This window comes from Helobdella robusta, assembly GCF_000326865.2.
Source record: "Helobdella robusta unplaced genomic scaffold HELROscaffold_5, whole genome shotgun sequence".
Lineage (NCBI taxonomy): Eukaryota > Metazoa > Annelida > Clitellata > Rhynchobdellida > Glossiphoniidae > Helobdella > Helobdella robusta.
Genome location: NW_008705254.1, coordinates 3,116,746 through 3,137,792, shown reverse-complemented (window position 1 = coordinate 3,137,792; position 21,047 = coordinate 3,116,746). Strand labels below are relative to the sequence as shown.

The following is a 21,047-nucleotide window of genomic DNA, read 5'->3' as shown; positions in this document are numbered from 1 at the left end:
TTAATAACTTCGTGAACTTAGAAATAAGTTATTTAATTTTGAAACTAACGTTAACTGTTTACTTTATTCAATTGAATTAAGAACTTTTGCGTCTGCATGTTACTCATAGTGTTCAGAACATGGGATTTTAAATTTTAGCTAACTACCATGTTCTCAATGCGACGTTGTGTGCGTCTATGACACCATTAAAAAAAGTTGGGATTTAGCGGAAAGATTCTTTTAACGCTTTCAGTTACTAACATTTCCCGAACCTGTCACCATTATTTCAATTTGTTTAAATAGATGAGTCACCACTTTTACAAACTTCCTCTAATGATCCGATGAGCAGTAACGATCATGTTAATTTCTTTTAAATCCTTGGTGCTACTTTTCAAGCACTTATTATTTCCAACGTTTTGTTTCTATTCACACTTTCTCTGGTAAACTTTGTACTTATCGTAAAAAAATATTCACTATCACCCTGTTATTTCAAACTATTATTATTAATAATCATTAACTGATAATATTTAAATTATATAAATATGCATAAAACATGTATACGTGCATGTAAACGGTGATGATCAAAAATAACCATCCATCGCAAGACTTCTCGGTTCTTTGCTGCAAATCAGTATCTATGACAATAAACTAAAGGTGTGTGCTTATTAAAGGTGTTTATATGTCGTGCTGCACTTGTGTGCGTTTGTATGTGGTGATATATTTTTATTATTTTTTATTACTTATTTATGTATTATTATTCTTTATTATTTTATTATTTGTTTTAACATTTTATATACACTTTATATATGTTATCTATTATGTGTTGATATCTGAGACTAAAACATTTTTTAAAAATCTCAGACTTTATACTCATACATAATGCAAGATTCTATTCACGAATCTGCTAATATTTCAAAATTATGCCTACAATATGGAAAGTTGTACTACAGCAAAGCAAATTACAAAAAGTCAATTAGCTGTTTTGAATGTGCGTTAAGATTCTCACGTTCAAATGAATTGGATTTGAAACTTCAATCTCTTGCTTATTCATACCTTAGTGAACTCTACTGGAAAGTTAACGATGCTTCGATGGCTGTGTCTTACATGAAGCAAGATTTGTTCATTGCTACAGTTATGGGTTTGTAAAAATTATTCATAATAATATATCTAGTTTTTAATTTAGTAAGAATCTTCATGTTTATAACGTTCAGAAAAGGCTATAAACGTCAACTCAATAATAATCTTAAACTCACTGAACAAATTCTCGTCCAAACAACTAACAGCATGCCCGGGAAGTTTGTTCAGATGTTACAGCAATTTGGCCAATGCGTATTATTTCAAAGGTGAGTTCAGGAGATCACTCATGTACAGACGACATCAACTGACAGTGGCTTTAAAGTTAAAAAATCTTCCACCAATCATAATGGTTAGCGGGAAACAACAAATTTTCCAATTTAAAATTTAATTTAATCCGTCGATACGTATTAAAATTGTTCTATTTACGGTTATAATAGGTACTAAAATAAATAAATATGCATGATGTAACTGAAAGCTGTCTGGTTCTGCTGACATTTGATGCACTACCATGGATACATTGAATCATCTGTTCAATGGATTCATTGAACCATCTGTTCAATGGATGATTGAAAAAGTCATCTGTTCACAGAGACTAATTATTAATTGCTAACTCCTTTTCATTGAAATTTTAATAACTTTTGATAGCAAAAATGATAACACCTTTGATTAAAAGCGCGTAGATACTTAGTAACAGTGATGCACACCTGTATGATGGATTCATTTGTTTGCTCAATGCAGGTGCTGAAGGAAGTAGCTTACCTCCATGCGATGATCGGTATGTACAAACTAGCGGTCAGGATATTGCAAAGATGTCTGCACCTGTCGGCAAAGTTGAATGATGATCTGCTACAACTTGCTGTCATGAATGACTTGAGTGTTCTGCAGCTGGTCCTCGCTCATTTCGATTCTTCATTGAAAGTTTCGGAAGAACATTTGAGATTATCAGAATTGTTGAATAATAGAGTATGCTTTTAACTGTTAATTCATTTTTTTGCTTTTATGTGTTTGTTCATATTGTTTATTTGCAAACTTTAATTCTTCTCATCTGTTTGGCTACTAGTCTAAATCAGATGTAACGTTCAAAAGTTTCTCGTTCGTCAAAATAATATTCGAAACAAATTTACTCTATTTTTTCATATTTGAAGATATTCACAATTTGTAATATAAACATAATTAACCTTGATCATAAATATTCGAATGCAATTAATTTAACTAGAGAGAAGAGGTTGAAGCATACAAGAACATGGCCTGCGTGCACCTGGCCACTGGTAGCTACAACAAATCAATTGAATGCCTCAACAACATTCTCCACCTGAACAATAACCACTTTCACAACGACCCCTACCTCCAAATGACGACCCACTCTATGCTGGGTCACGTCTACCTTGCTACAAATGAATTGAAGAAAGCCAACTTGTACTTTGAAAAACAATTGAACCAAGCGCTGAAGTGTTGTGATGACTCTGCTGAAGCAAGAGCCTGCTTCAATTTAGGAATGTTGTTCGAAAAAGCAAATAATTTCAAATCAGCTACAAAGTTGTATGAGAGAACACTTGCACTGGTTGATCACGATATAGACGCAACAATTTATGAGGTGGGTGGAAAAGCAGCACGTAATAATGATGATGCCCCCACACCTACTAAGAACTTCCCTCAAAGTCTTGTTGCATTCAGAGGAAGACTTTATTTCCACATTGGATGTTATTTTGAGAAGTTGAAATGTTATGATGTTACACTTGAGGTTCTGCGTTTTTAAATGAGTTAACTTATTTGTTTGTTTGCACTCATTGCGTGCAGTGCTTGTTTTTGTTCAGTTGTTGCCGTCACGCTTTTCAACTATAACCTTAAATATACAACGAATATCTTTTTTGAGTTTTGGACATTTTTTATCACTTATGCAACAAACAGTTGAACTATTTCTACTTTTCACTTCAATTTATTAGAGTTTAAATTAAGAGAACCAATATTTGGAACATTTACATTAATTCAGGCATACAAAAGGGCTTTGCAAATATACAGATCTTCAAATCTCGAAAACTGTGAGGCTGTTTGTTTAAGGTCCCTATCGCATCTGTATAGTCAACTTGATCAGATGGACTCATGTTTGAAATACTTTAAAATGTATGCCAACCTTGCATCATACTCCGGTGCATCAACATCTGGTAAACATTGTACTTCTTACATGTACGAAGCTAAATTAACTGATTTAATACGGCTTGATAAGTTAGCTCGTTCTAAACTTATTGCCGGAAATCTTCAAGAAGCTGTTGAAATTTTTGAGCTGTTTCTCAGTTCAGTTGACTGGCTACAACAATTTCAACAACCACAACAATTGCAACAGTATCAACCACAAAATAAGCAGCAAATCGAGAATGCACACAACCTCACTTATACTAGACTCCACGTTCTTGACAACTTGGCACATGTCAACTACAAACTTGAGAGGTATAACGAAGCCTTCAACTACTACAGCATGGCTCTGCCTTTGTGTCAAAATTTGAAAAGATTAAAAAGAGAAATTAGGTAAAACAATTTTATATTTGTTTTCATTTGTAATGCAGTTGAATAAATCTTTATTTTGAAGGCAAATTTAACATTCACTCAGATGTCTGCAGTATTTGGGCAATATTAAATTGAGACAGCAATGTTATATGCAGGCTCTGCAATTCTTTGAACAATGTTTAAGGTTGGTTCAGGCAAACAACAAAGATGTTAATTTTGATGGTGGTGAAGTTAAATTAGTAAGCAGCGTGGAGAACTTAAGTCAAACTGAAGTTAGTGATAAGCTCCTCGACAATAACAACATCGGTGAAAGCAACAGTAATAGTAACAACAATTCCGACCATGTCAACAACAATCCATCACCGATCAGCTCACCAAAAAGCACCGAAACACGGATCTTAGAGGCAATCCTATTGCTGAACATATCGGATTGTTACATGATGTTGGGTCAGCTGGCAGAGGCTCGCAACCATCTGTACTGCATCCTGAAGAACAGGACGACCACACGACTACTCATGCAGTACAACGTCAGGTGCTTTCAGAGGTGTGCACTCAACATGGGAACGTGTTGCATGTGGCTCGCTAGACTACATGAGGCTATCGCATCCTTCCTTGTCTACGCCCACGTGTCGCAATTGCAGTGCGTTCAAAGTTCTTGCTGCTACGATGATGCCGGCGACTCAAGTTATTGCAGCAATCATTCCAATGAATTCAAATGCTGTTCTAATAACAATAAAAATAATATTGCCGCAACTCATGGCAACCAAAACATTAACAACAACAACAAGAATGAAAATAAAAAAAACAACGCTAGTAATAACTACAATAACAATACTACTACTGCAGATAGTATTACTACTAATTATAGTAGTAGTGGTAGTTGTAGTAGTAGTAGTAGTAATAATAATAATAATAATAATGTTGATGAGTGTATGATTGCAGATGAAATGCTGGGCTACAAGATGATGTCGGAATGCTACGAAATGCACGCTCAGCTGCCTTGGGCTGTCGAATGCGTGCTAAAAATTAAAAAAATTTTATCATCTCTGTCATCATTCCAATCGCCATCGAATGATGCCACCTTAACCTCATTATCTCCACCATCGCTACCGTCAATGTTGAAGGACTTTAACGATTATGTTCAGTTCAAACTGAAGTTGTACGATATTTTAATTGGACCGACAAACAACAATCAATTAAATAACATCATCGACCAATTAAGCAACACCAACCAATTAAATGACACAATCAATCAATTAAGCAACAACCAATCAATTGACACAGTCAACCAATTAAGCAACACCAACAACCAATCAATTAATACCATCAACCAATTAAGCAACACCAACAACCAATCAAATATCACCATCAACCAATTAGATAACACCGACAACCAATTAAGTAACGCCATCAACCAGATGTTGACACATAACAACACTGCTACAATATATAATTGTGGAAATGTTGAGGGTCACAAATTTTGCAATATTATTATGAATAACAACGGCAATGACAACAGTTATAATTCCAATGTTAATAACGGTGGGAACAATTACAATACAGATAATAATAATAATAATATAAATAATAATAATAATATAAATAATAACAGCAACAATGACATAACAGCTTGTGCATTGTCTGATGATGAGATGATGAAAATATTTTCATGCGGTGTGAAATATCTACTCAACAACTTTTCCGCTTCTGGAAAAAAATCATGGAAAATTCTGTTACATCTGGTTGGTTGTTGTGTTGAATGCTATTGATGTTGATGTTGTTTGTTTTCGGTGTCTTGTTGTCGGTGGAGTTGTTGTCTGTTGTTAGTGAAGTTCGTTGCTGGTGAACAACACAAACATCAGTTTGTTGTTAGTGGTGCTGTTTGTTTGTATTGTTGTTCGTTGGGCTGTTTGTCTTTGTAATTTGTTGCTAATCTGGTTGCTATGATTTGATGTTGTTTGTTTGATTGTTGTTATTCATGTTGAGCGGCTGTTCGTCCAAGGCCGCCGCTTGTTTTCAATAAGCCGGTGAACAATAACATGGGGGAATGGCTGTAAGATTTGGGTTAAAATTTTTTACAGTTTTATAGGTCTGTAATCTGGTCCACTAATTATCAAGTTTATTTTGTATGGAAAAGATGTTGGCTTAATAATGTGCGTACATTGTAAAGACTTACATTCACGTGATCAAATAGGTCGAGAAGAGTTTGTGGAAAATGCAGTGCGTCAACGATCACAATAACAATGACAACAACAATACTATCAACAACAACAGCTACAACAGCAGCTGCAGCAATGGTAGTAGAAGGAACAACTACAAAGATATGTACATTACTCAAGAAAGTTTTATCAATAGGATGAAAAAAACTGGCAAAAAGAATGTGACCATTAAATGTGACATCAACAACAACAACAACAACAACAACAACAGTAATATAAATGTCACAAACGACAATAATAATAAGATTAAGAAATCAAACGTAGATACGTCCCAAAGAAACTTGATTGGGGCGATGATGGTAATGGTGACACTTGGGTTCACCATGCGAGCCACTCCAACAAATAATGATGGTTATAACGGTATATAATCATTTTATTGCATTATTACATTTTCAAAATTATAAATTCCAAAAAGCCCGTCGTTTCTTTGAAATCTTTAACCGAGGGTGCTTTTAAAGACAAATTGTGATGAAAAAATATTAAGCAAGAAGTCAAGCAATTTAAGAAAAATAATTGACATGATTTTAGAGTTTAATCATGAATTGAAATATCACTACTACCACCACTACCACTACTACTAGCATTACTTCTACTTCTATACTATTACTACTACTACTACTTTTACAGCCATCACTACAACTACTACTTCTGCTACTACAACTACTACTATTGCAGCTACTGCTGCTACTACTGTTACTACCACATATATTACTAATAAAATTAAAAATTAAGAATATAATAGCAATAATAATAATAACAATGATAATAATAACAATAATAATAATTTTTCAGAAGGTAAAAAAATTGAGAGGTTAATAATTTTCCCAAGAAAAGACAAGAATAACCTGATGAGAATATTTGTTAGTACACTAAAACGTCTGCCCGGTTGGTTACATGTTTTTTATTAAACACACAGCCATTCAACACATAACTAACTAGACCTTTTGTCGTTTGTCGTAAATGAAATCATAAATTGCTAATTTGGAAGTAAATATACAATTAAATATAAAACTAAGTATGTATGAATTGTAGAATGCCTTAAAAAGCAGTTCTACCGTTCTGTGTATGACGGGTCTGTAGAATAAAATACAGAATTAAAAATAATTTTGATGGATTAAAATTGAACGAATTATTTTATTATATTATTATTATTTCACTTTAATTTATTATATGTTAGTTATTATTATATTAAATTTTAATAAAATAAAATTTGAAAGTTCATATTTTTTAAACATTTTCATATGCCAGATATGCCTTCGAAGTTCTTCATACATCTAAAGCATCTCTTGCATCTGGATGAGGCACTCCGACTGCTCCTGACATTAGTACGACGATCATTTGCATTTGTAAAAAGTATTTCTGTGTTATAACTTTTGGTATTTACAATCCTTATATAAGTTACATAATTGAAATAATAACAGTCAAATTTTTGTAAACTTGATGACAAGAGTTATTTTTATGGTTTTGACAATTTTGCATTCAAATTATATATATATAATCAATATAAATCAATGTTAGGTCTTATGATTTTAAAATGAATGTTGTATTGTTACTAAGTATCCATTATATGAAACGTATAACAATCTCTACAGAGGCAAAATAAAGATATGTATTATTTTAAAAGTATCTTAAACTTTAGTCAAGACCCACCAAATATTGATAGATTGAAAGTGTCTTGATGAATGAAACATCGGATTGGTCGTTTAAGATGCACACGAGATTCACAACTATCAAAAGCTTTGTCATCATTATCCAAATGACAGGTTTTGATAGTTATGTGGTTTTTTGTGTTATTAGTTCTTCATTATTTGTGTGCATTTCATTATTTACTTTTTAACAAAATGATCTTCTGTCCGTTAAAATGAATAATATCATTCTTTTCTAGCTCAAATCAGTAGATGACATAGTTTTAAGTAAAATAAGTACAGAGATTAACGAAATACTCCAAAAATAGCCGAGCTGTTTTTGTAAGATCTGGTATTTAAAATATTTTGTGATAATGGTTACGAGCAGTTATATTTAGCATAGCACCAATTAAACGTTAATTTCGTATGACAGGATTCAACGTGATTAACAACACAGCAGATGAGAGTACATTGAAATATTCACAATCAAATGAACAAGTCAAACTGGCAGATATCTACTTCACGTTGTTAGCCACATGTGGTCAGTTTACGAATTCACTCATCAATTCACACCAATCGTTCATTCATTCACGCGATGACCAAGCTGGTTATTATGTTTTGCTCTAAATAAATGTATCGTTCTTCTTAACATGAGTGAGAAATTATGATGCAAATGTCAGACCCAAAGAAATTATTCTACTCGACATGTGACGTGACGAAAATGTTGAGAGACGGACACAGCGAGCCAGCCACCTGCAGCAACAGCAGCAACCAGCACCTACTGCATCTTCCGTGTAATCTGCCTCATTTTTCCCATCATCACCCTTCCAAACAACATCATCAAGACATCGACATCCATGCCAGTCAACATCGAGACGGTAACATGACAAGCATTCGTTACTATCAAGTTACATCAATTTGACACCAGACAACCACGGCACGTTACTACAATCATCATCATATTATGTAACAGCAAAAACCGATTACATTAGTTTTTATTTATTTTACATGAAATTTATTTTTCGTTAGTCTCACTCAGTTCAAAAAGAGGATTGTTCAAACATGACCTAGCAAGCAAGCAAGTGCAGATTAGCACACAGCGCACGTTCACAATGGCTGCACCTACCTCTCGAGCACACAAACTCATGTCGACACATCTTTCCATCAAACACAATAAATAATGCATGTTTTGGAAATTTTTTAATTTATTAAAAATAATGATCAAACATTTGCATTTGTACAAAATCTTTATTTTTTTGTTTAACGTTTCTCTGTTATTTTCAGCAACCAAAATAAAATCATATCTCTTTCTTGACTTCAAATGTTAAATTAAATAGAAATCGTACGAGCCATTGACAATGCAATACAGCTTACAAGTCGTACAATCATGGATGCATCTACACATGCACACATGGGTTCGACCACACATGCACACATGGATGCAATCACACATGCACACATGGATGTATCCACACATGCACACAAAAAATAATAAACATAATACCAGTTACATTGAAATAAAAATTTAAAAAACAACAGAAAATTGAAATACCAAAAAAAATCCAACAGAAACTTAAGAACCATGGAAGTGAAAACTATGAATTATTACAAGAAAACTCTGCTGACTCACACAAATGCATCTCTAAAGTTACTTATTTGAAAAAAATGGAGAATTAAGGCACTTTTGAAAACGACATTGGAAACAGTTGTGTGTTGATGAAGAATAATAAAGTAAGGAGAGGTGTAGTAAGGTTAGATATTGTCATTGTTATTATTGTTGTTACACGTGCTACTGTTGTCGTTGTTGTCGTCATCATTGTTGTTGTCGTTGCCATTTTTTGATGAACTGTTCTTATTAATATGATTAGCATTGCAGTAGTTGGAGTTGTTGGAATACATGACTGGAGAGTCATCGATATTGTTTTCATCTTCGTCCATCTCGTTATCGCCGAGGTTGTTGTTCTGCATGCTGTTGTTGCCGTTGTTGTTGGCATCGTTGGATAGAGGCATGTAATGCAGGCGAGCGTTCTTGAAAACGTTCAGAAGATCGCATTTCACATCCAGTTTGATGGAAAGAGGAACTCTCTTCAACTCCGACAGCAGAGATAACAAAAAGAGTTTGTCTTCATCATCACATTCATTGTTGACTGCATTATGACTGTTGCTACTGCTGTTGTTGTTGTTGTTGTTCCAGCAATCAGATTCAATTTTGATTCGTTTCCGACTGTTTCCATTGTTGAAATCCTCATCCTGGTTGTTCATTGAGAATTCAAATGGAGATTCCCTCTTGATGGACTGATGGTTCAATGGCAGGCTGTTCTTGAACATGCTACTAGAAAGTTCTGACGGCTGAATCTCAAAAATTGAAAAATCGGGCCCATCGTTGTTGCTGCTGTTTATATTGCTGCTGTTGTTGTTGTTGTTTGCATTGTTGTCATCGTTCTCAAACTGTTCAGGTTGTGCGTCGTTCAAATAGGACTCAACATCATCAATGTTACTGGAAGGAACACCCTTCACAGTCAACAAGAAGCTGAGCTTGTTGAAGTATATGTATTTCGTCTTGCGAGGTTTGCTAGCATTTTTTATTTTCGCCAACTCACGAGCAAAACTGTCTCTGAAACTTTTCCATTTTCTTCTGTAGTGGGAAGCTGAAAGTTTATAAGAAGTTCATTAATTGATGTTAATTGAGATTTTACTGAAAACAATGTCACATTGAATGGCAATGTTGTAAAAAAATTAGCATAACAAATCTTGCAGTTGTTGTAGTGTAATAAATGAGTGAAAATGCAAGTTTTATCACCAAATAATTAAATAACAATCAAAAACAACAATCGAAATGTAATGGAAAGATTTTATCAGATGTGATTAATTAGAATTATTGACTCATTTATAGTTTTGTAGGCTATTATACTATAGATAAAACGTTAAAAATTAATCAGATGACTTATTTTAGCAAATTATTTTAATGCTGCAGATAAGATTTCTCAAAAACTAGTAAAATATCCTACATAATTTTAATCTGTGGTTAGTTTCACACACCTTCATGCATTCATGAAATATATCATTCAGCCTAAAAAACAAAAATAAAAAGTTATAACTATATAATATGAACAATTACACAATTATAAAAAGAGCAAATTATCAAATTAAATTCATTCGAAATTCTCTTTTCCTTTGAAACAATTAAATTGGAAAATTACTAAATTTTATGCAAAATAATTTTCACACACTCCTGCAGTTTATGCAAACATTATTCCACAAAATGCCCACTCTTAGGTTGGTTAATTATTAGATATATTTAAACAGATTACAACGAACATATCGCCGGCAAACTAACCTATGAGGGTTTGCTCAGCACCGGGCCTCTCATCGAATTCTGGATGGTACTTTTTGATGAGCGTGTCCCACGAAGCTCTTTTGCTTGCTTGGTTGTTGTACAGTGGGTCTGCATGATTCCATATTGCAGGTCTGGCTTGAATCTCCTCGATGAAGTCGTTCGGAGAAAATGATGACTCGATTGTTTGGAGCAGACTGTCCATTCTCAGTCTGTTTGCCATCATCATTTTGTCAGATATTCACTTGTCCTAATGAAAAAAAAACAAATATTTAAATTAAACTGAACAGTTATACGGGATATAACAATTTTATGATTCAATAAAACTTTTAATAATGTTAATGTTTAATTAATTTAACATTAATATTTGATCAAACATGTTATTCAATTTTAACCATTGAACTTTCTACTTTTTTAGTTAATAAAAACTGAATTTAATAAAATCTAATTATAATTATGATTCATTGAAGATCAAACTGATTGTTAATGGTTTAGTTAGATTAGAGTTTAATAAACTCAGTTTATGCATATAAAATAAATATATATAAATAAATTAAAATACAAAAAAGATTAAAAATTTTATTGCAAAGAAATTTTGTTTTGATAAAAATTACTAACTCCTCGGTAAAATATAATCAATGCTACTGTTACTAAGGGGGCCGTCAGTTGAATTGAGTGAAGACTTCTTTTTAAATTAATTTTGCTGGTGTTGTGGTGTTTGTGTTTTCCTAAAATACGGCAATAATAAACGTTCAACGGTTTAACAATCAACCGTCCAGTTGGGTTTCGGATTTTTTTCAATCATTTCAACAAATGCAAATCAATGAGGAGAAAGAACATTCATTTATTTATCATCCTAACCACTAATCTAATGGATGAAAATGATCAAAATGGGTCAAACGATTAAACGGGAGTAATAACCAGATGAAACCAGGAATAAATTAAACATTTAAATAACAAATCTACATAATTTATAAATACATACATAAATAAATTTACAAGCGAAAAATAAATAAATTAACTTTCGACGCAGCGATAAATAAGGAGCAAAGAACTATCAGTAAACATTGAGACTTAAGAAATATTAATTTATAAATCGCTCTTTATCCGATGCGGAAAATAGAAATAAAATTGCTTAAAATGAATTTTAGATCGACAAAACAAAGGAACGCAACTGTGAGAACTTCAATGGCGGCTGTGGTAGATAGCTCGGCAGCAACTACTGCAGCAACGCACGAACACACGATTAGCTAACGTTTCTATACATATATAAATATACATATATACGTTTTATTGATACATAGTACCAAATAAAATATATACATAATATGTATATATATATGTATATATATACGATTGCATTATATATTCAGTAAAAACTATAAATACATCATTCTATATATATTTTTTATATTCACATAGTTTGATATTTACGTATACAAACTATATGAATTGGACGCATGTTTATGCGCCTGTATGTGTATATATATATATATATATATATATATATATATATACAGTGTAGTAGCGAATGTGTGGCTGCCTGGTTTACAATTCAGGTTATTTTCTCGTGTTTTGTATGTGTATTCGATGCTCTGTTAACAACAACTTCGTGGATGCATAGTGGAGAGTAAACTATGTAGCTGATGGGGTGTAGTAGTAGTAGTACAGTATAGTACAAACCACTGCGTGCGTGTATGCAGTAATGCTAGTAAAACTGATTGTATGTTACCGAAGTATGATGGCTGTAGTAGTACTATTTATAGAAGCAGTTGTAATAGCTTCAATAAAATTACTCAATTATTGTAGAGTTAGCAAGGGCAGGCAGTAGTAGTAGCAACAGCAGTAGTTGTATTAGTACGATGACGGTAGTGCTAATAACCACAGCTGCAGAAACAGCAGCAGCAGCAGTAGTAGTAGTAGTGTAGTAGCAGTAGTAGTGTAAAAGTAGAGTAATGAATTAATTGTCGTTTATAGATATGACGAGCTTATTTGTACTGCGTGCAAATTACAATCAGCCTACTTCACAACATCAACAATACAACAGAGTCATCTTGTTATTATATATATATTTGAAACCGCGGTTAAATTGGATGAGATTGAATTATTTTTTGATGCTCATCTCGCGAGTGCTGAATCCAACTTAATTGTGAGGGTTATGTTCTCCTATTGCGTCACTCAGCAGAGATAACAACGGCGCATCGCTAGAATTGCGTTTGACAGGCGCGTGTTTGTATTCAAATCCGATCACTGCAACGCAGAACCAAGGGGTTTTAACCATCACACCATATTCATTAATAAAAACATTATATAGAGAAGGTATTTGCACCATTTTTTTACGGATTTAAACTAATGAAGCATGTACAGTATATTGAGCGTGCAAGTATAATTGTACATGAAAGTTAAAAGAAAGAGTGCGTGATCTTCTCATCTAGAACTTTTCTACATCAATTGTCCATTATTAGTAAATTTTTTTTAAATATTTGTTTAAGCTAGTGTTGTTTAAGCTTGTTCAACCGTATCATGATGTTTTCATGATCATTTGTTTGTGACAACATTTTTAAAAGTTTCACGATGTGTAGCGGTTGGTTAGCATAGTTTTTTATAAACCAATTAGTTAACTTGCATCTACTATTTAAATGCCTAACAGACATGCCACCAACATTTACAAATACGTGTAATTATATGTATAACGTCAATTTTATTAAACAAATTTGCTAACAAGAACAGAAAATTGTAATAATCAATAAACAATGGCATATATATATATATTTATGTGCTCTGCTCAATACGTTGTCAAACATTCATTCACGACCTGACGTATTTCTGAAAGCTCTCTTCGGTCAGATGGATTTCGGGAACGTAGTAGGAGTACTGGCTGTCCAGCGGTGCGAAGTAGTACCCCACATTATTTCTTTGGTACTCAACCAGTGGAAAGGCATTCAGCTTGTTCCGCTAAACAAATCGAACACAGATAATATTGTAGTAATAATGGAAATCTATAATTTTTTAATAATTATAAATTGAATTTATTCTGAAAATATGTGATCGAGAGACCAAAAAGTTTGTGTACTTGCCAACATGTTTTTGAATCAAATTACACAACGCAGGAGCTGTAAAACTGAACAGCAAGAGTGCACGTCGAAACAAAGAAAATAACTACCTTAGAGTAATTTATTAGGGAAGGAATCGACTTCAGCATGACACTTATTATGGAAAATCTGTAAATAATTATATTTTTGTTTTTAGAGTTCTCCTAACGTTTGCGTTATATAAAAAAGACTTGATCAAAATTTTTAAAAATATAAATAAAAACGAGTCATACAAGCCAACTTAATTTTAGCGTAATAATATTTTTGCTATAAAAGTTTATAGTAACAAAAATGAATAAATAAATGTAAACTAGCTTGTTGCAAAATTCGAAGCTTGTAAGAACACAACGTCCGTCATTTATAAAAAGGAACTCTTTATAACCCAAGCCTTTCATCTTCTCAACAAATTCATCGTCCTCTTCAACAACACATCCAGCTATCCAGCGAGTTTTCTCACATTCCAACTGTGAAGAATGATTTTTAAAATTAAGTTCAATGATAATGGGAAAGCACGAGTGTGCTACAACGCATCATGGTAATTGATAATTGAAAAATTTGATCAAAAAAATTATTGGAATTGTGTAAAAATTGATTTACTTGGTCTAAATTATCGTAATAAATAGCAAACAAATCCAGATTTTTGTGTTTTTTATCATCAGGTTGTCCGTTGAGATTTATCTGAGTTGTTTCGCTTTTGAAGTTTTTATGGATATCCTGGATGTTTCTGAAAGCCGTCATTGAACGAACACACGGTCCCAAGTTCAGTTTGTAAAGTCCCTTAAATGATTTTACTGGAACTTTTGCTATTTTAATTGCTGGGTTGTACCAATAGCCAGCATACCACAACAGTCCCACTATCAGAGAAAGCAGAACAAAAATCAAAATTAACATTGCTATCCACATTTTTATGATTTTTTTTAGTTTATAAAAAGTTCTAACGCTACAACTTGCAATGATGCACTGAAAAACTTTTTGTTTTATAGTTTCTTAATAGCTGTTAAATAATTACAAATATATAGGTAATGTATTTAAAATTACAAACATTCTATTTGATTGTTAATGAGTTATCTACTTCTAATCAGTTAAGTGGTTATTGTTCACTTGTGCCGTTACAAGACTTCTCGTGCGCTTTCGGATGAATGAAATAAATGAACGAAATAATTAAAAAAAACACAAAAGTCACTCGTGAGAAGTTAATTACTGAAACAAAAAAAATGAAAAAAATATCAATGACAATGAAACGAAGTATCTGATCTGAACACAGAGGCTAAACAGACACGTTATCTCAGATCCTGTCATATTTTTCCTATTGCACACACACTTCGTTGGAAGAAAATGATTTCAATTACTTTTCTTTCACTGAACAACATTTTATATTTTAACGTTTTTCTGTTTCAATCACTTCAATACTAATCCTTCATTGAGCAACGAATTAGCATTTAAAATTTTATAAATTTATGTTTGAATCTTACATTTATTTTAACAGTTTTAAAACAGTTAATCTAATCATTCATTAATTGATCGAACTATTCACTAATCAAAAAACGAACTGATCAATAAATCAGATTCAGCAAACCTCAATCAATTAACCAGCCAACCTATCGATCCAAGTCAACAAACGGCCACCTTATAATGTTTTCAGAATTGAGCTATAACACTTAAACTTAAACACTTGAAAGTATTTTTGTCACAATTTGATAATTTTCTGTGAATTTATATAACAGAAAAAACAATAGATCAATGCCAACCTAAAACTTCAAGTCTTCAACAAAAAGATGATTTTGTAATTTGTTGTACATTTTAAAATATTTAGTAGATGTGGGCATATAGACTTTAGGTTTGAGCCGACTAATAATGTTATGTTATGAAAATTTTCAGCTTTATAACTTTATCTATAAAAAAAAAAAATCACAATTATTGTGATTACATTTGTTATATCGATACATTAATTTTTATAAAACTTAAAAGAATTTATAAAAGGGTGGATTGCAGATTACAGCAAAATTTCTAAATATAAACTTTAAACTATATATACAGATTCTATACATATGCTTTAAACCTATTTGAATTCAGTTTTATGTATGAGCTCAAAGCTCAACTCAGTTTTAGAAAACTGTTTTCTTTATCTATGGCTCAACCCTTTAAATTTACTTTTAAAATCTGATTGGCTCCGCGAAATTTAATTTTTGTTTACATAATTTTTTGTTTAAATTTAAATAGTGCGATAGAAATCATTCTCTTATAATAACTAATAATTATTAATTAATAACATTTTTTTGTCAAATCAAATAATTTTGCGCCATAATGACTAAAAAAAGAAGTTTAGCTACAAGAAAAACTACCAGCAGAGTCGGTAAGTTAATTTAATAATAGAGTAGAAAATAAGAAAGTTGAGTTGTGAAATTGAAGTACTGTAGTTAGTAAAACTAAAAAGCAACTAAAAAGTAAAGGTAGTTTTGTTTAGTTCAGTAGTAGAAAACTAGAGTAAAAAGTAGAGTGTTGGTAACAAGTAACTGTGAAAAGTCGTAAAAAGTCTAGTTGATTTTATTTTAATTTTTAAACAGCTTTTCTTTTTTTAATTAGGGCAATTAGGCAATTACAGTTATTTAATTTTTAATATAATAAACATTGATTTAGGAGTGCATTATATTAAAATAAGATAAATTCAAATAATTTAATCTTTAATGTGCATTGAAATAATTTTTTTTACATACTTGATTAGAAACTCATCATAACGAAAATGTCATCAGTCGACATACAGAGGCTGCCAACTTTTCAACAAACAATATTTCAACCTTTACAAAAATGCACGTTGATTCTAACTGTGCATCAACACCAAAAAATGTTAGAAGACCTCTGGCTCGAGAAGTAGGTGACTATTCCCCTAATCAGGAAAGCATTGAAGTGGGCTGGGATAGTCCTACCACGTATTCTCTTAGAACAACAGGTTTTTTTACCAAACTTTTTTTACCAAACTTTTTACTTTACTGAATGAAGTTTGTGAATGATTGCATGGTTAAACTAAACTCTTAAGCTATTTAAAAATAATTTTGCAATCCTAATTGAAATATCTGCATACTGATGAGATTTTTTTTGTTCTATTATTTTATGTTATTTTTTGTTGAATCAATGTATGAGGAAAGATTCATTAACAAAGAAGATAACCAAAAAATATTTACTTTTTTTAAACATGAAACTTCAATTCTTCAAAATGCCAGCATAATAATTATATTGTTGAGGAATCATTAACAACAAAATTAAACAGGTAAATCACAGCCAGGTGGGACTGCCATGGAATATGCTTCAATGATGTCATCCATCTCTTCAGATGCTAATCAACGATCACCCACCACATCCCTACCACCACAGTCATCATCATCAGACAACTCGTCACCGATCATGAAGTTGAGGTACACCAGTCCGCTGCAGACAACACCCACCAAACATCCATCATTAAAATGGTTACTTGCTGCTTGCATACATCAGCTTACATTTTCATGAAATTTTAAATTTCATTTTCTATTAATTTGCTTCTAGTTGCAGATTAACACATTTATTTTTGAAAGCATAGCAGTAGTAGCTGAAATTATTTTGTCTGATTTTTGTTTATTCAAGTTTATTCAAGAAAATTCATTCAATAGCCGATTGGTTATAGCTAAGTAGAAGATTTAATTAAAAATAAGACGGTATTAGTGATTTTTCAAGAGTTGCTCTGTTATTATGTCTATTCTAATTGTTTAGTTGGAAGTTTTATTGTTTTGAAAATTGGTTTTAACCAAAATTGAGATGATGACCAATAATTCAAATTTTGTTAAATTACCTGTTCCAGTCAAATGCTCATTAGGTTTATAAGTTTTGTTATACAGCTGACAATTATATTTATTTTTCATTTTGTTCATGTGATGTTTGAAGTATTTTATGATTTGTGCAGTTCACTATCTCCTATACTGAGGCTGAAAAAAGAGGCAGCATTGAATTCCAAGACATTGGTCCTCTCAGTCATAAATGCTCTCAATGCAGTTGCAGCAGAGGAAGCAAAAAAAATAGAACTGCCAAATTTGCCAAAGTTAAATTTAGAAAAAAACGTTTACAGTGAAGAGCGCAACTGTACAACTGTTACTCAATCTCTTTCTATGCATTCAACTCCGAAGATGAAAAGAGTTGCCAGACCTCTCACTGATATTGACAATCTCTGTGCTACCCCGACTCACAACTGCCACAACCACTTCCATGCTTATCCAGCCAACAACAAGCCGTGCAACCGCATAGAGGACAACAACAATTACAATAAAAATAAACGGGTTAGGATATCGGATGCGTCAAACGCTAGTCTCAATGAGTTGATGGATGGGCAGGCTGATGAGAGAACAGACGAGGAGAAAGTGAATGACAGTGCATGGGGGGATGAGGATTCGTTGTTTGGTGACTCTATTATCGAGGCCACTCAGAGAATGGTCGATGACCTCACATCAAACAACATTTTAAATGTTAATGCGCCTGTGCCTTCTACCACCAATAGTCTCATTTTAAACAACAAAAATGATTGTACTACTTCATCGACAGAAGCCAGTATTAAAATGTTGAGAAAGAAAGCAAATTTAGTCGGGGCATCATCATCATCAGGCACATCCACAGCTCATACAAGCAGTTCCAACTGTTTCGTCAAACCTGTCATGTCATCATCATCATCATCATCCACGAGCAGGACAACCCATGTGCTGAAGAATGCAGATCACAATTCCGATAGGAGAGTTCTTCCAAATAAGACTAGCAATTATGAATCAATATCGGATGTGAGCATATCAGATGACTTGCTCATTTCCTCGTACCTTCCCACTGATAACTTGTTAGCAGCAAACAGCCTCGTGGACGACACCATCGTACCGGCTGCCAACAGCAATGATCTTGATACACTTTCATTTAACTCTGCGCTGAATAAACTTAACAATAGTTCTTTCAGTGATAAACAGAAGAAGGAAGATATTACTAACATCAATGGAACAGTCATTACGTCATCAACATCTTCGACATCTTCATCATCAGCAGCAGCTCATCAAACTCGAAAGTTAATACCAAAACAGCTCAAAATGCAACAGAAGAGTAAATCGAATCAGCTGGTTTATCAGCAGCAGCATCAGCAACACAAACAGCAGCCAGTCGACATGAGTCCTGAGTTATTTAACAGCAGCACTTGCGAAGAAACCGATATGCTCGAGTTTCTTGATCTTGTTGAATGTTGGTTGCTTTCTAGTGCTTTTTTGAGTTATACAGTTTTAAATTTATAATTTATTATAATATGAATGAATTAAATACTTGTCATTAAAATCTTACATCACTTTTTTTCGCTCATTTTAACAGCTCAAGTTGATCCTATAAAATCAAAGCAAAAGTTGGAATCTGCATTCAATTCAGTTGTTAACTATTTGGAAGCTGCAGGTAACAATCGTTGCACGAACATGCAAGCTGACACAAGCAGAAACATTTCAACGACACCGTCCATGAACACTAAAACCACAACACCTAACTTTCAACGTGATCCTAACCCAAACAAAAATATCTTTTCTTCTAACTCTATTTCCATAAAATCTTCATCATTTTACCCGGTTAGATCTTCAAACAGCATCAAAAACAACACGTCATCAACTGCACCAACGTTGGGAAAACCGTCCTTACTTCCATCCCATCCGGAGATATCGTCAACGCTAACTTTCACCTCCAGTGCTAATAATAGCAGCAGGTTTGCAACATCTAAAGTTCACATTGCACCGCCTACGAGCAATGTTTCTCACACGAAGAATAGCCCAGCTGTGCCTCACATTACATCATCAGCTATGCTATCATCATCTGTGACTATTACAACAAAGAGTGCATTTTTAACAAAAAACAACTCAGCATTTTTTAACAGCACATGTACCAATAACAATACGAGAAGCAATTATAATGTGACACATTTGTCTTCAGCCCTGGTTCCATCTTCATCATCTCGAGTAATTCTACAACCAGTAAGCAAGCAAAACGGACTCAACAACAACAACAACCGCTACAATAGCATGAATAACATCAGCAACAATAACAACAGCAATAAGAAAGACAATATATTTTCTCGCAAATGTTTCAGCTCTGATAACATTAAACCTACCCTGCAATTTCATGGTAGCAATACAAACAGTACAACGAACATGAATGAACCAAACGTGTCCAGTAACAGTAACATCAACAAAACATCCAATTTGTTCTCCAAAGTCTGCACTGCACAGCAAAAGCAACAGCAGACTTCTTACAACAGCAGCAGCAGCATTAAAGTATGTTATACAACTGAGGAGATAGAGAGGAAGAGAAGAGAGGCAGTGATTAAACTGACGGCCAGGTCTCAAGTCAAGCACTGTTGAGCAAATAATCATGATGATATCTTTAAAGATGAGACGATGACACGTGAGGCGGTTGGGATGACAATGCAAGTCACCCACATGGCATGAATACTACGTTTTCTAATTAGAATTAATGTACTTGCGTAGATATTATCATTACCCAAAAACACCCAATGCATTCGTCAAATCATTTATTAATGCATAATTATTAATGAATTAATAGAACGAGCAATTCTTTTGACTCTCTTGGATGTTTTCGAATTTTTTGATAAACATTTATTTGTAATGTTTGCGTATACATACATTTTTATTGTATAAATGGCATTTCAAGCTCATTGTATAATAATTAATATCAATTAGTTTTGCCTTGATGTGGTTGGTTTTAAATAATTTTGTCGTAGATTGTTTTACATATACGATATACTCGGCTACTAACCCGAAGTTTAATCGAATTTCTTACTTAACCGCTTTGCAACTCGCTTCATCATGCAACTGGATGACATTCGATCTTGTTTCAATAGTAAATGGCATAATTAGCATGATGGGCGTTTGTTCTACCGTTAAAATTTTGTACAAAAAAGCTTTGTACGTCCAACAGTCGCAACCTTCAACCAACAATACACAGCAAAACCAAGTTACTGGAATCATAGATCTCACGAGTATGTGGTCCACCAAAGCCAACTTAATCCTCAATACTACAAAAAATCACATTGCCTACCGCGGTTTCGATGGATACGGCGTAAACGTCCAGTTACATTCTGATTAAAGACGCGAAGGATTTAGGCGCGGAAGGTGATTCATCTTACTTTCCTTCTTTAATTTGGTTATTGATAAGATTATTGAAAACGTAA

At 33.1% G+C, this 21,047-nt stretch overlaps 4 protein-coding genes across 4 annotated transcripts; 2 read left to right on the top strand and 2 right to left on the bottom strand.

Moving 5' to 3' along the window:
- Positions 1 to 858: 858 nt before the first annotated feature.
- On the top strand, positions 859 to 8,716 carry HELRODRAFT_189214 (hypothetical protein; the record flags this gene model as incomplete). Its single annotated transcript, XM_009027287.1, has 16 exons — positions 859 to 1,117; positions 1,263 to 1,405; positions 1,795 to 2,019; positions 2,273 to 2,650; positions 2,702 to 2,797; positions 3,047 to 3,579; positions 3,662 to 4,242; positions 4,501 to 4,714; positions 5,171 to 5,300; positions 5,753 to 6,137; positions 6,570 to 6,949; positions 7,026 to 7,102; positions 7,441 to 7,540; positions 7,836 to 7,943; positions 8,083 to 8,280; positions 8,432 to 8,716. 11 exons carry the CDS (start codon positions 859 to 861, stop codon positions 6,683 to 6,685), a joined length of 3,060 nt encoding a protein of 1,019 aa, XP_009025535.1. The 3' UTR covers positions 6,686 to 6,949; positions 7,026 to 7,102; positions 7,441 to 7,540; positions 7,836 to 7,943; positions 8,083 to 8,280; positions 8,432 to 8,716.
- Positions 8,717 to 9,154: 438 nt separating this feature from the next.
- On the bottom strand, positions 9,155 to 10,965 carry HELRODRAFT_163413 (hypothetical protein; the record flags this gene model as incomplete). Its single annotated transcript, XM_009027286.1, has 2 exons — positions 9,155 to 10,050; positions 10,740 to 10,965. The coding sequence occupies 2 exons, from the start codon at positions 10,963 to 10,965 to the stop codon at positions 9,155 to 9,157; spliced, it is 1,122 nt and encodes a 373-aa protein (XP_009025534.1).
- Positions 10,966 to 13,544: 2,579 nt separating this feature from the next.
- HELRODRAFT_163412 (hypothetical protein) lies at positions 13,545 to 14,731 on the bottom strand (the record flags this gene model as incomplete). Its single annotated transcript, XM_009027285.1, has 3 exons — positions 13,545 to 13,691; positions 14,140 to 14,292; positions 14,426 to 14,731. 3 exons carry the CDS (start codon positions 14,729 to 14,731, stop codon positions 13,545 to 13,547), a joined length of 606 nt encoding a protein of 201 aa, XP_009025533.1.
- A 1,401-nt stretch (positions 14,732 to 16,132) lies between these two features.
- Positions 16,133 to 20,217, top strand: HELRODRAFT_163411 (hypothetical protein; the record flags this gene model as incomplete). The annotated part of the gene is made up of 5 exons (XM_009027284.1): positions 16,133 to 16,181; positions 16,551 to 16,775; positions 17,094 to 17,246; positions 17,741 to 19,063; positions 19,187 to 20,217. The coding sequence occupies 5 exons, from the start codon at positions 16,133 to 16,135 to the stop codon at positions 20,215 to 20,217; spliced, it is 2,781 nt and encodes a 926-aa protein (XP_009025532.1).
- Positions 20,218 to 21,047: the final 830 nt, after the last annotated feature.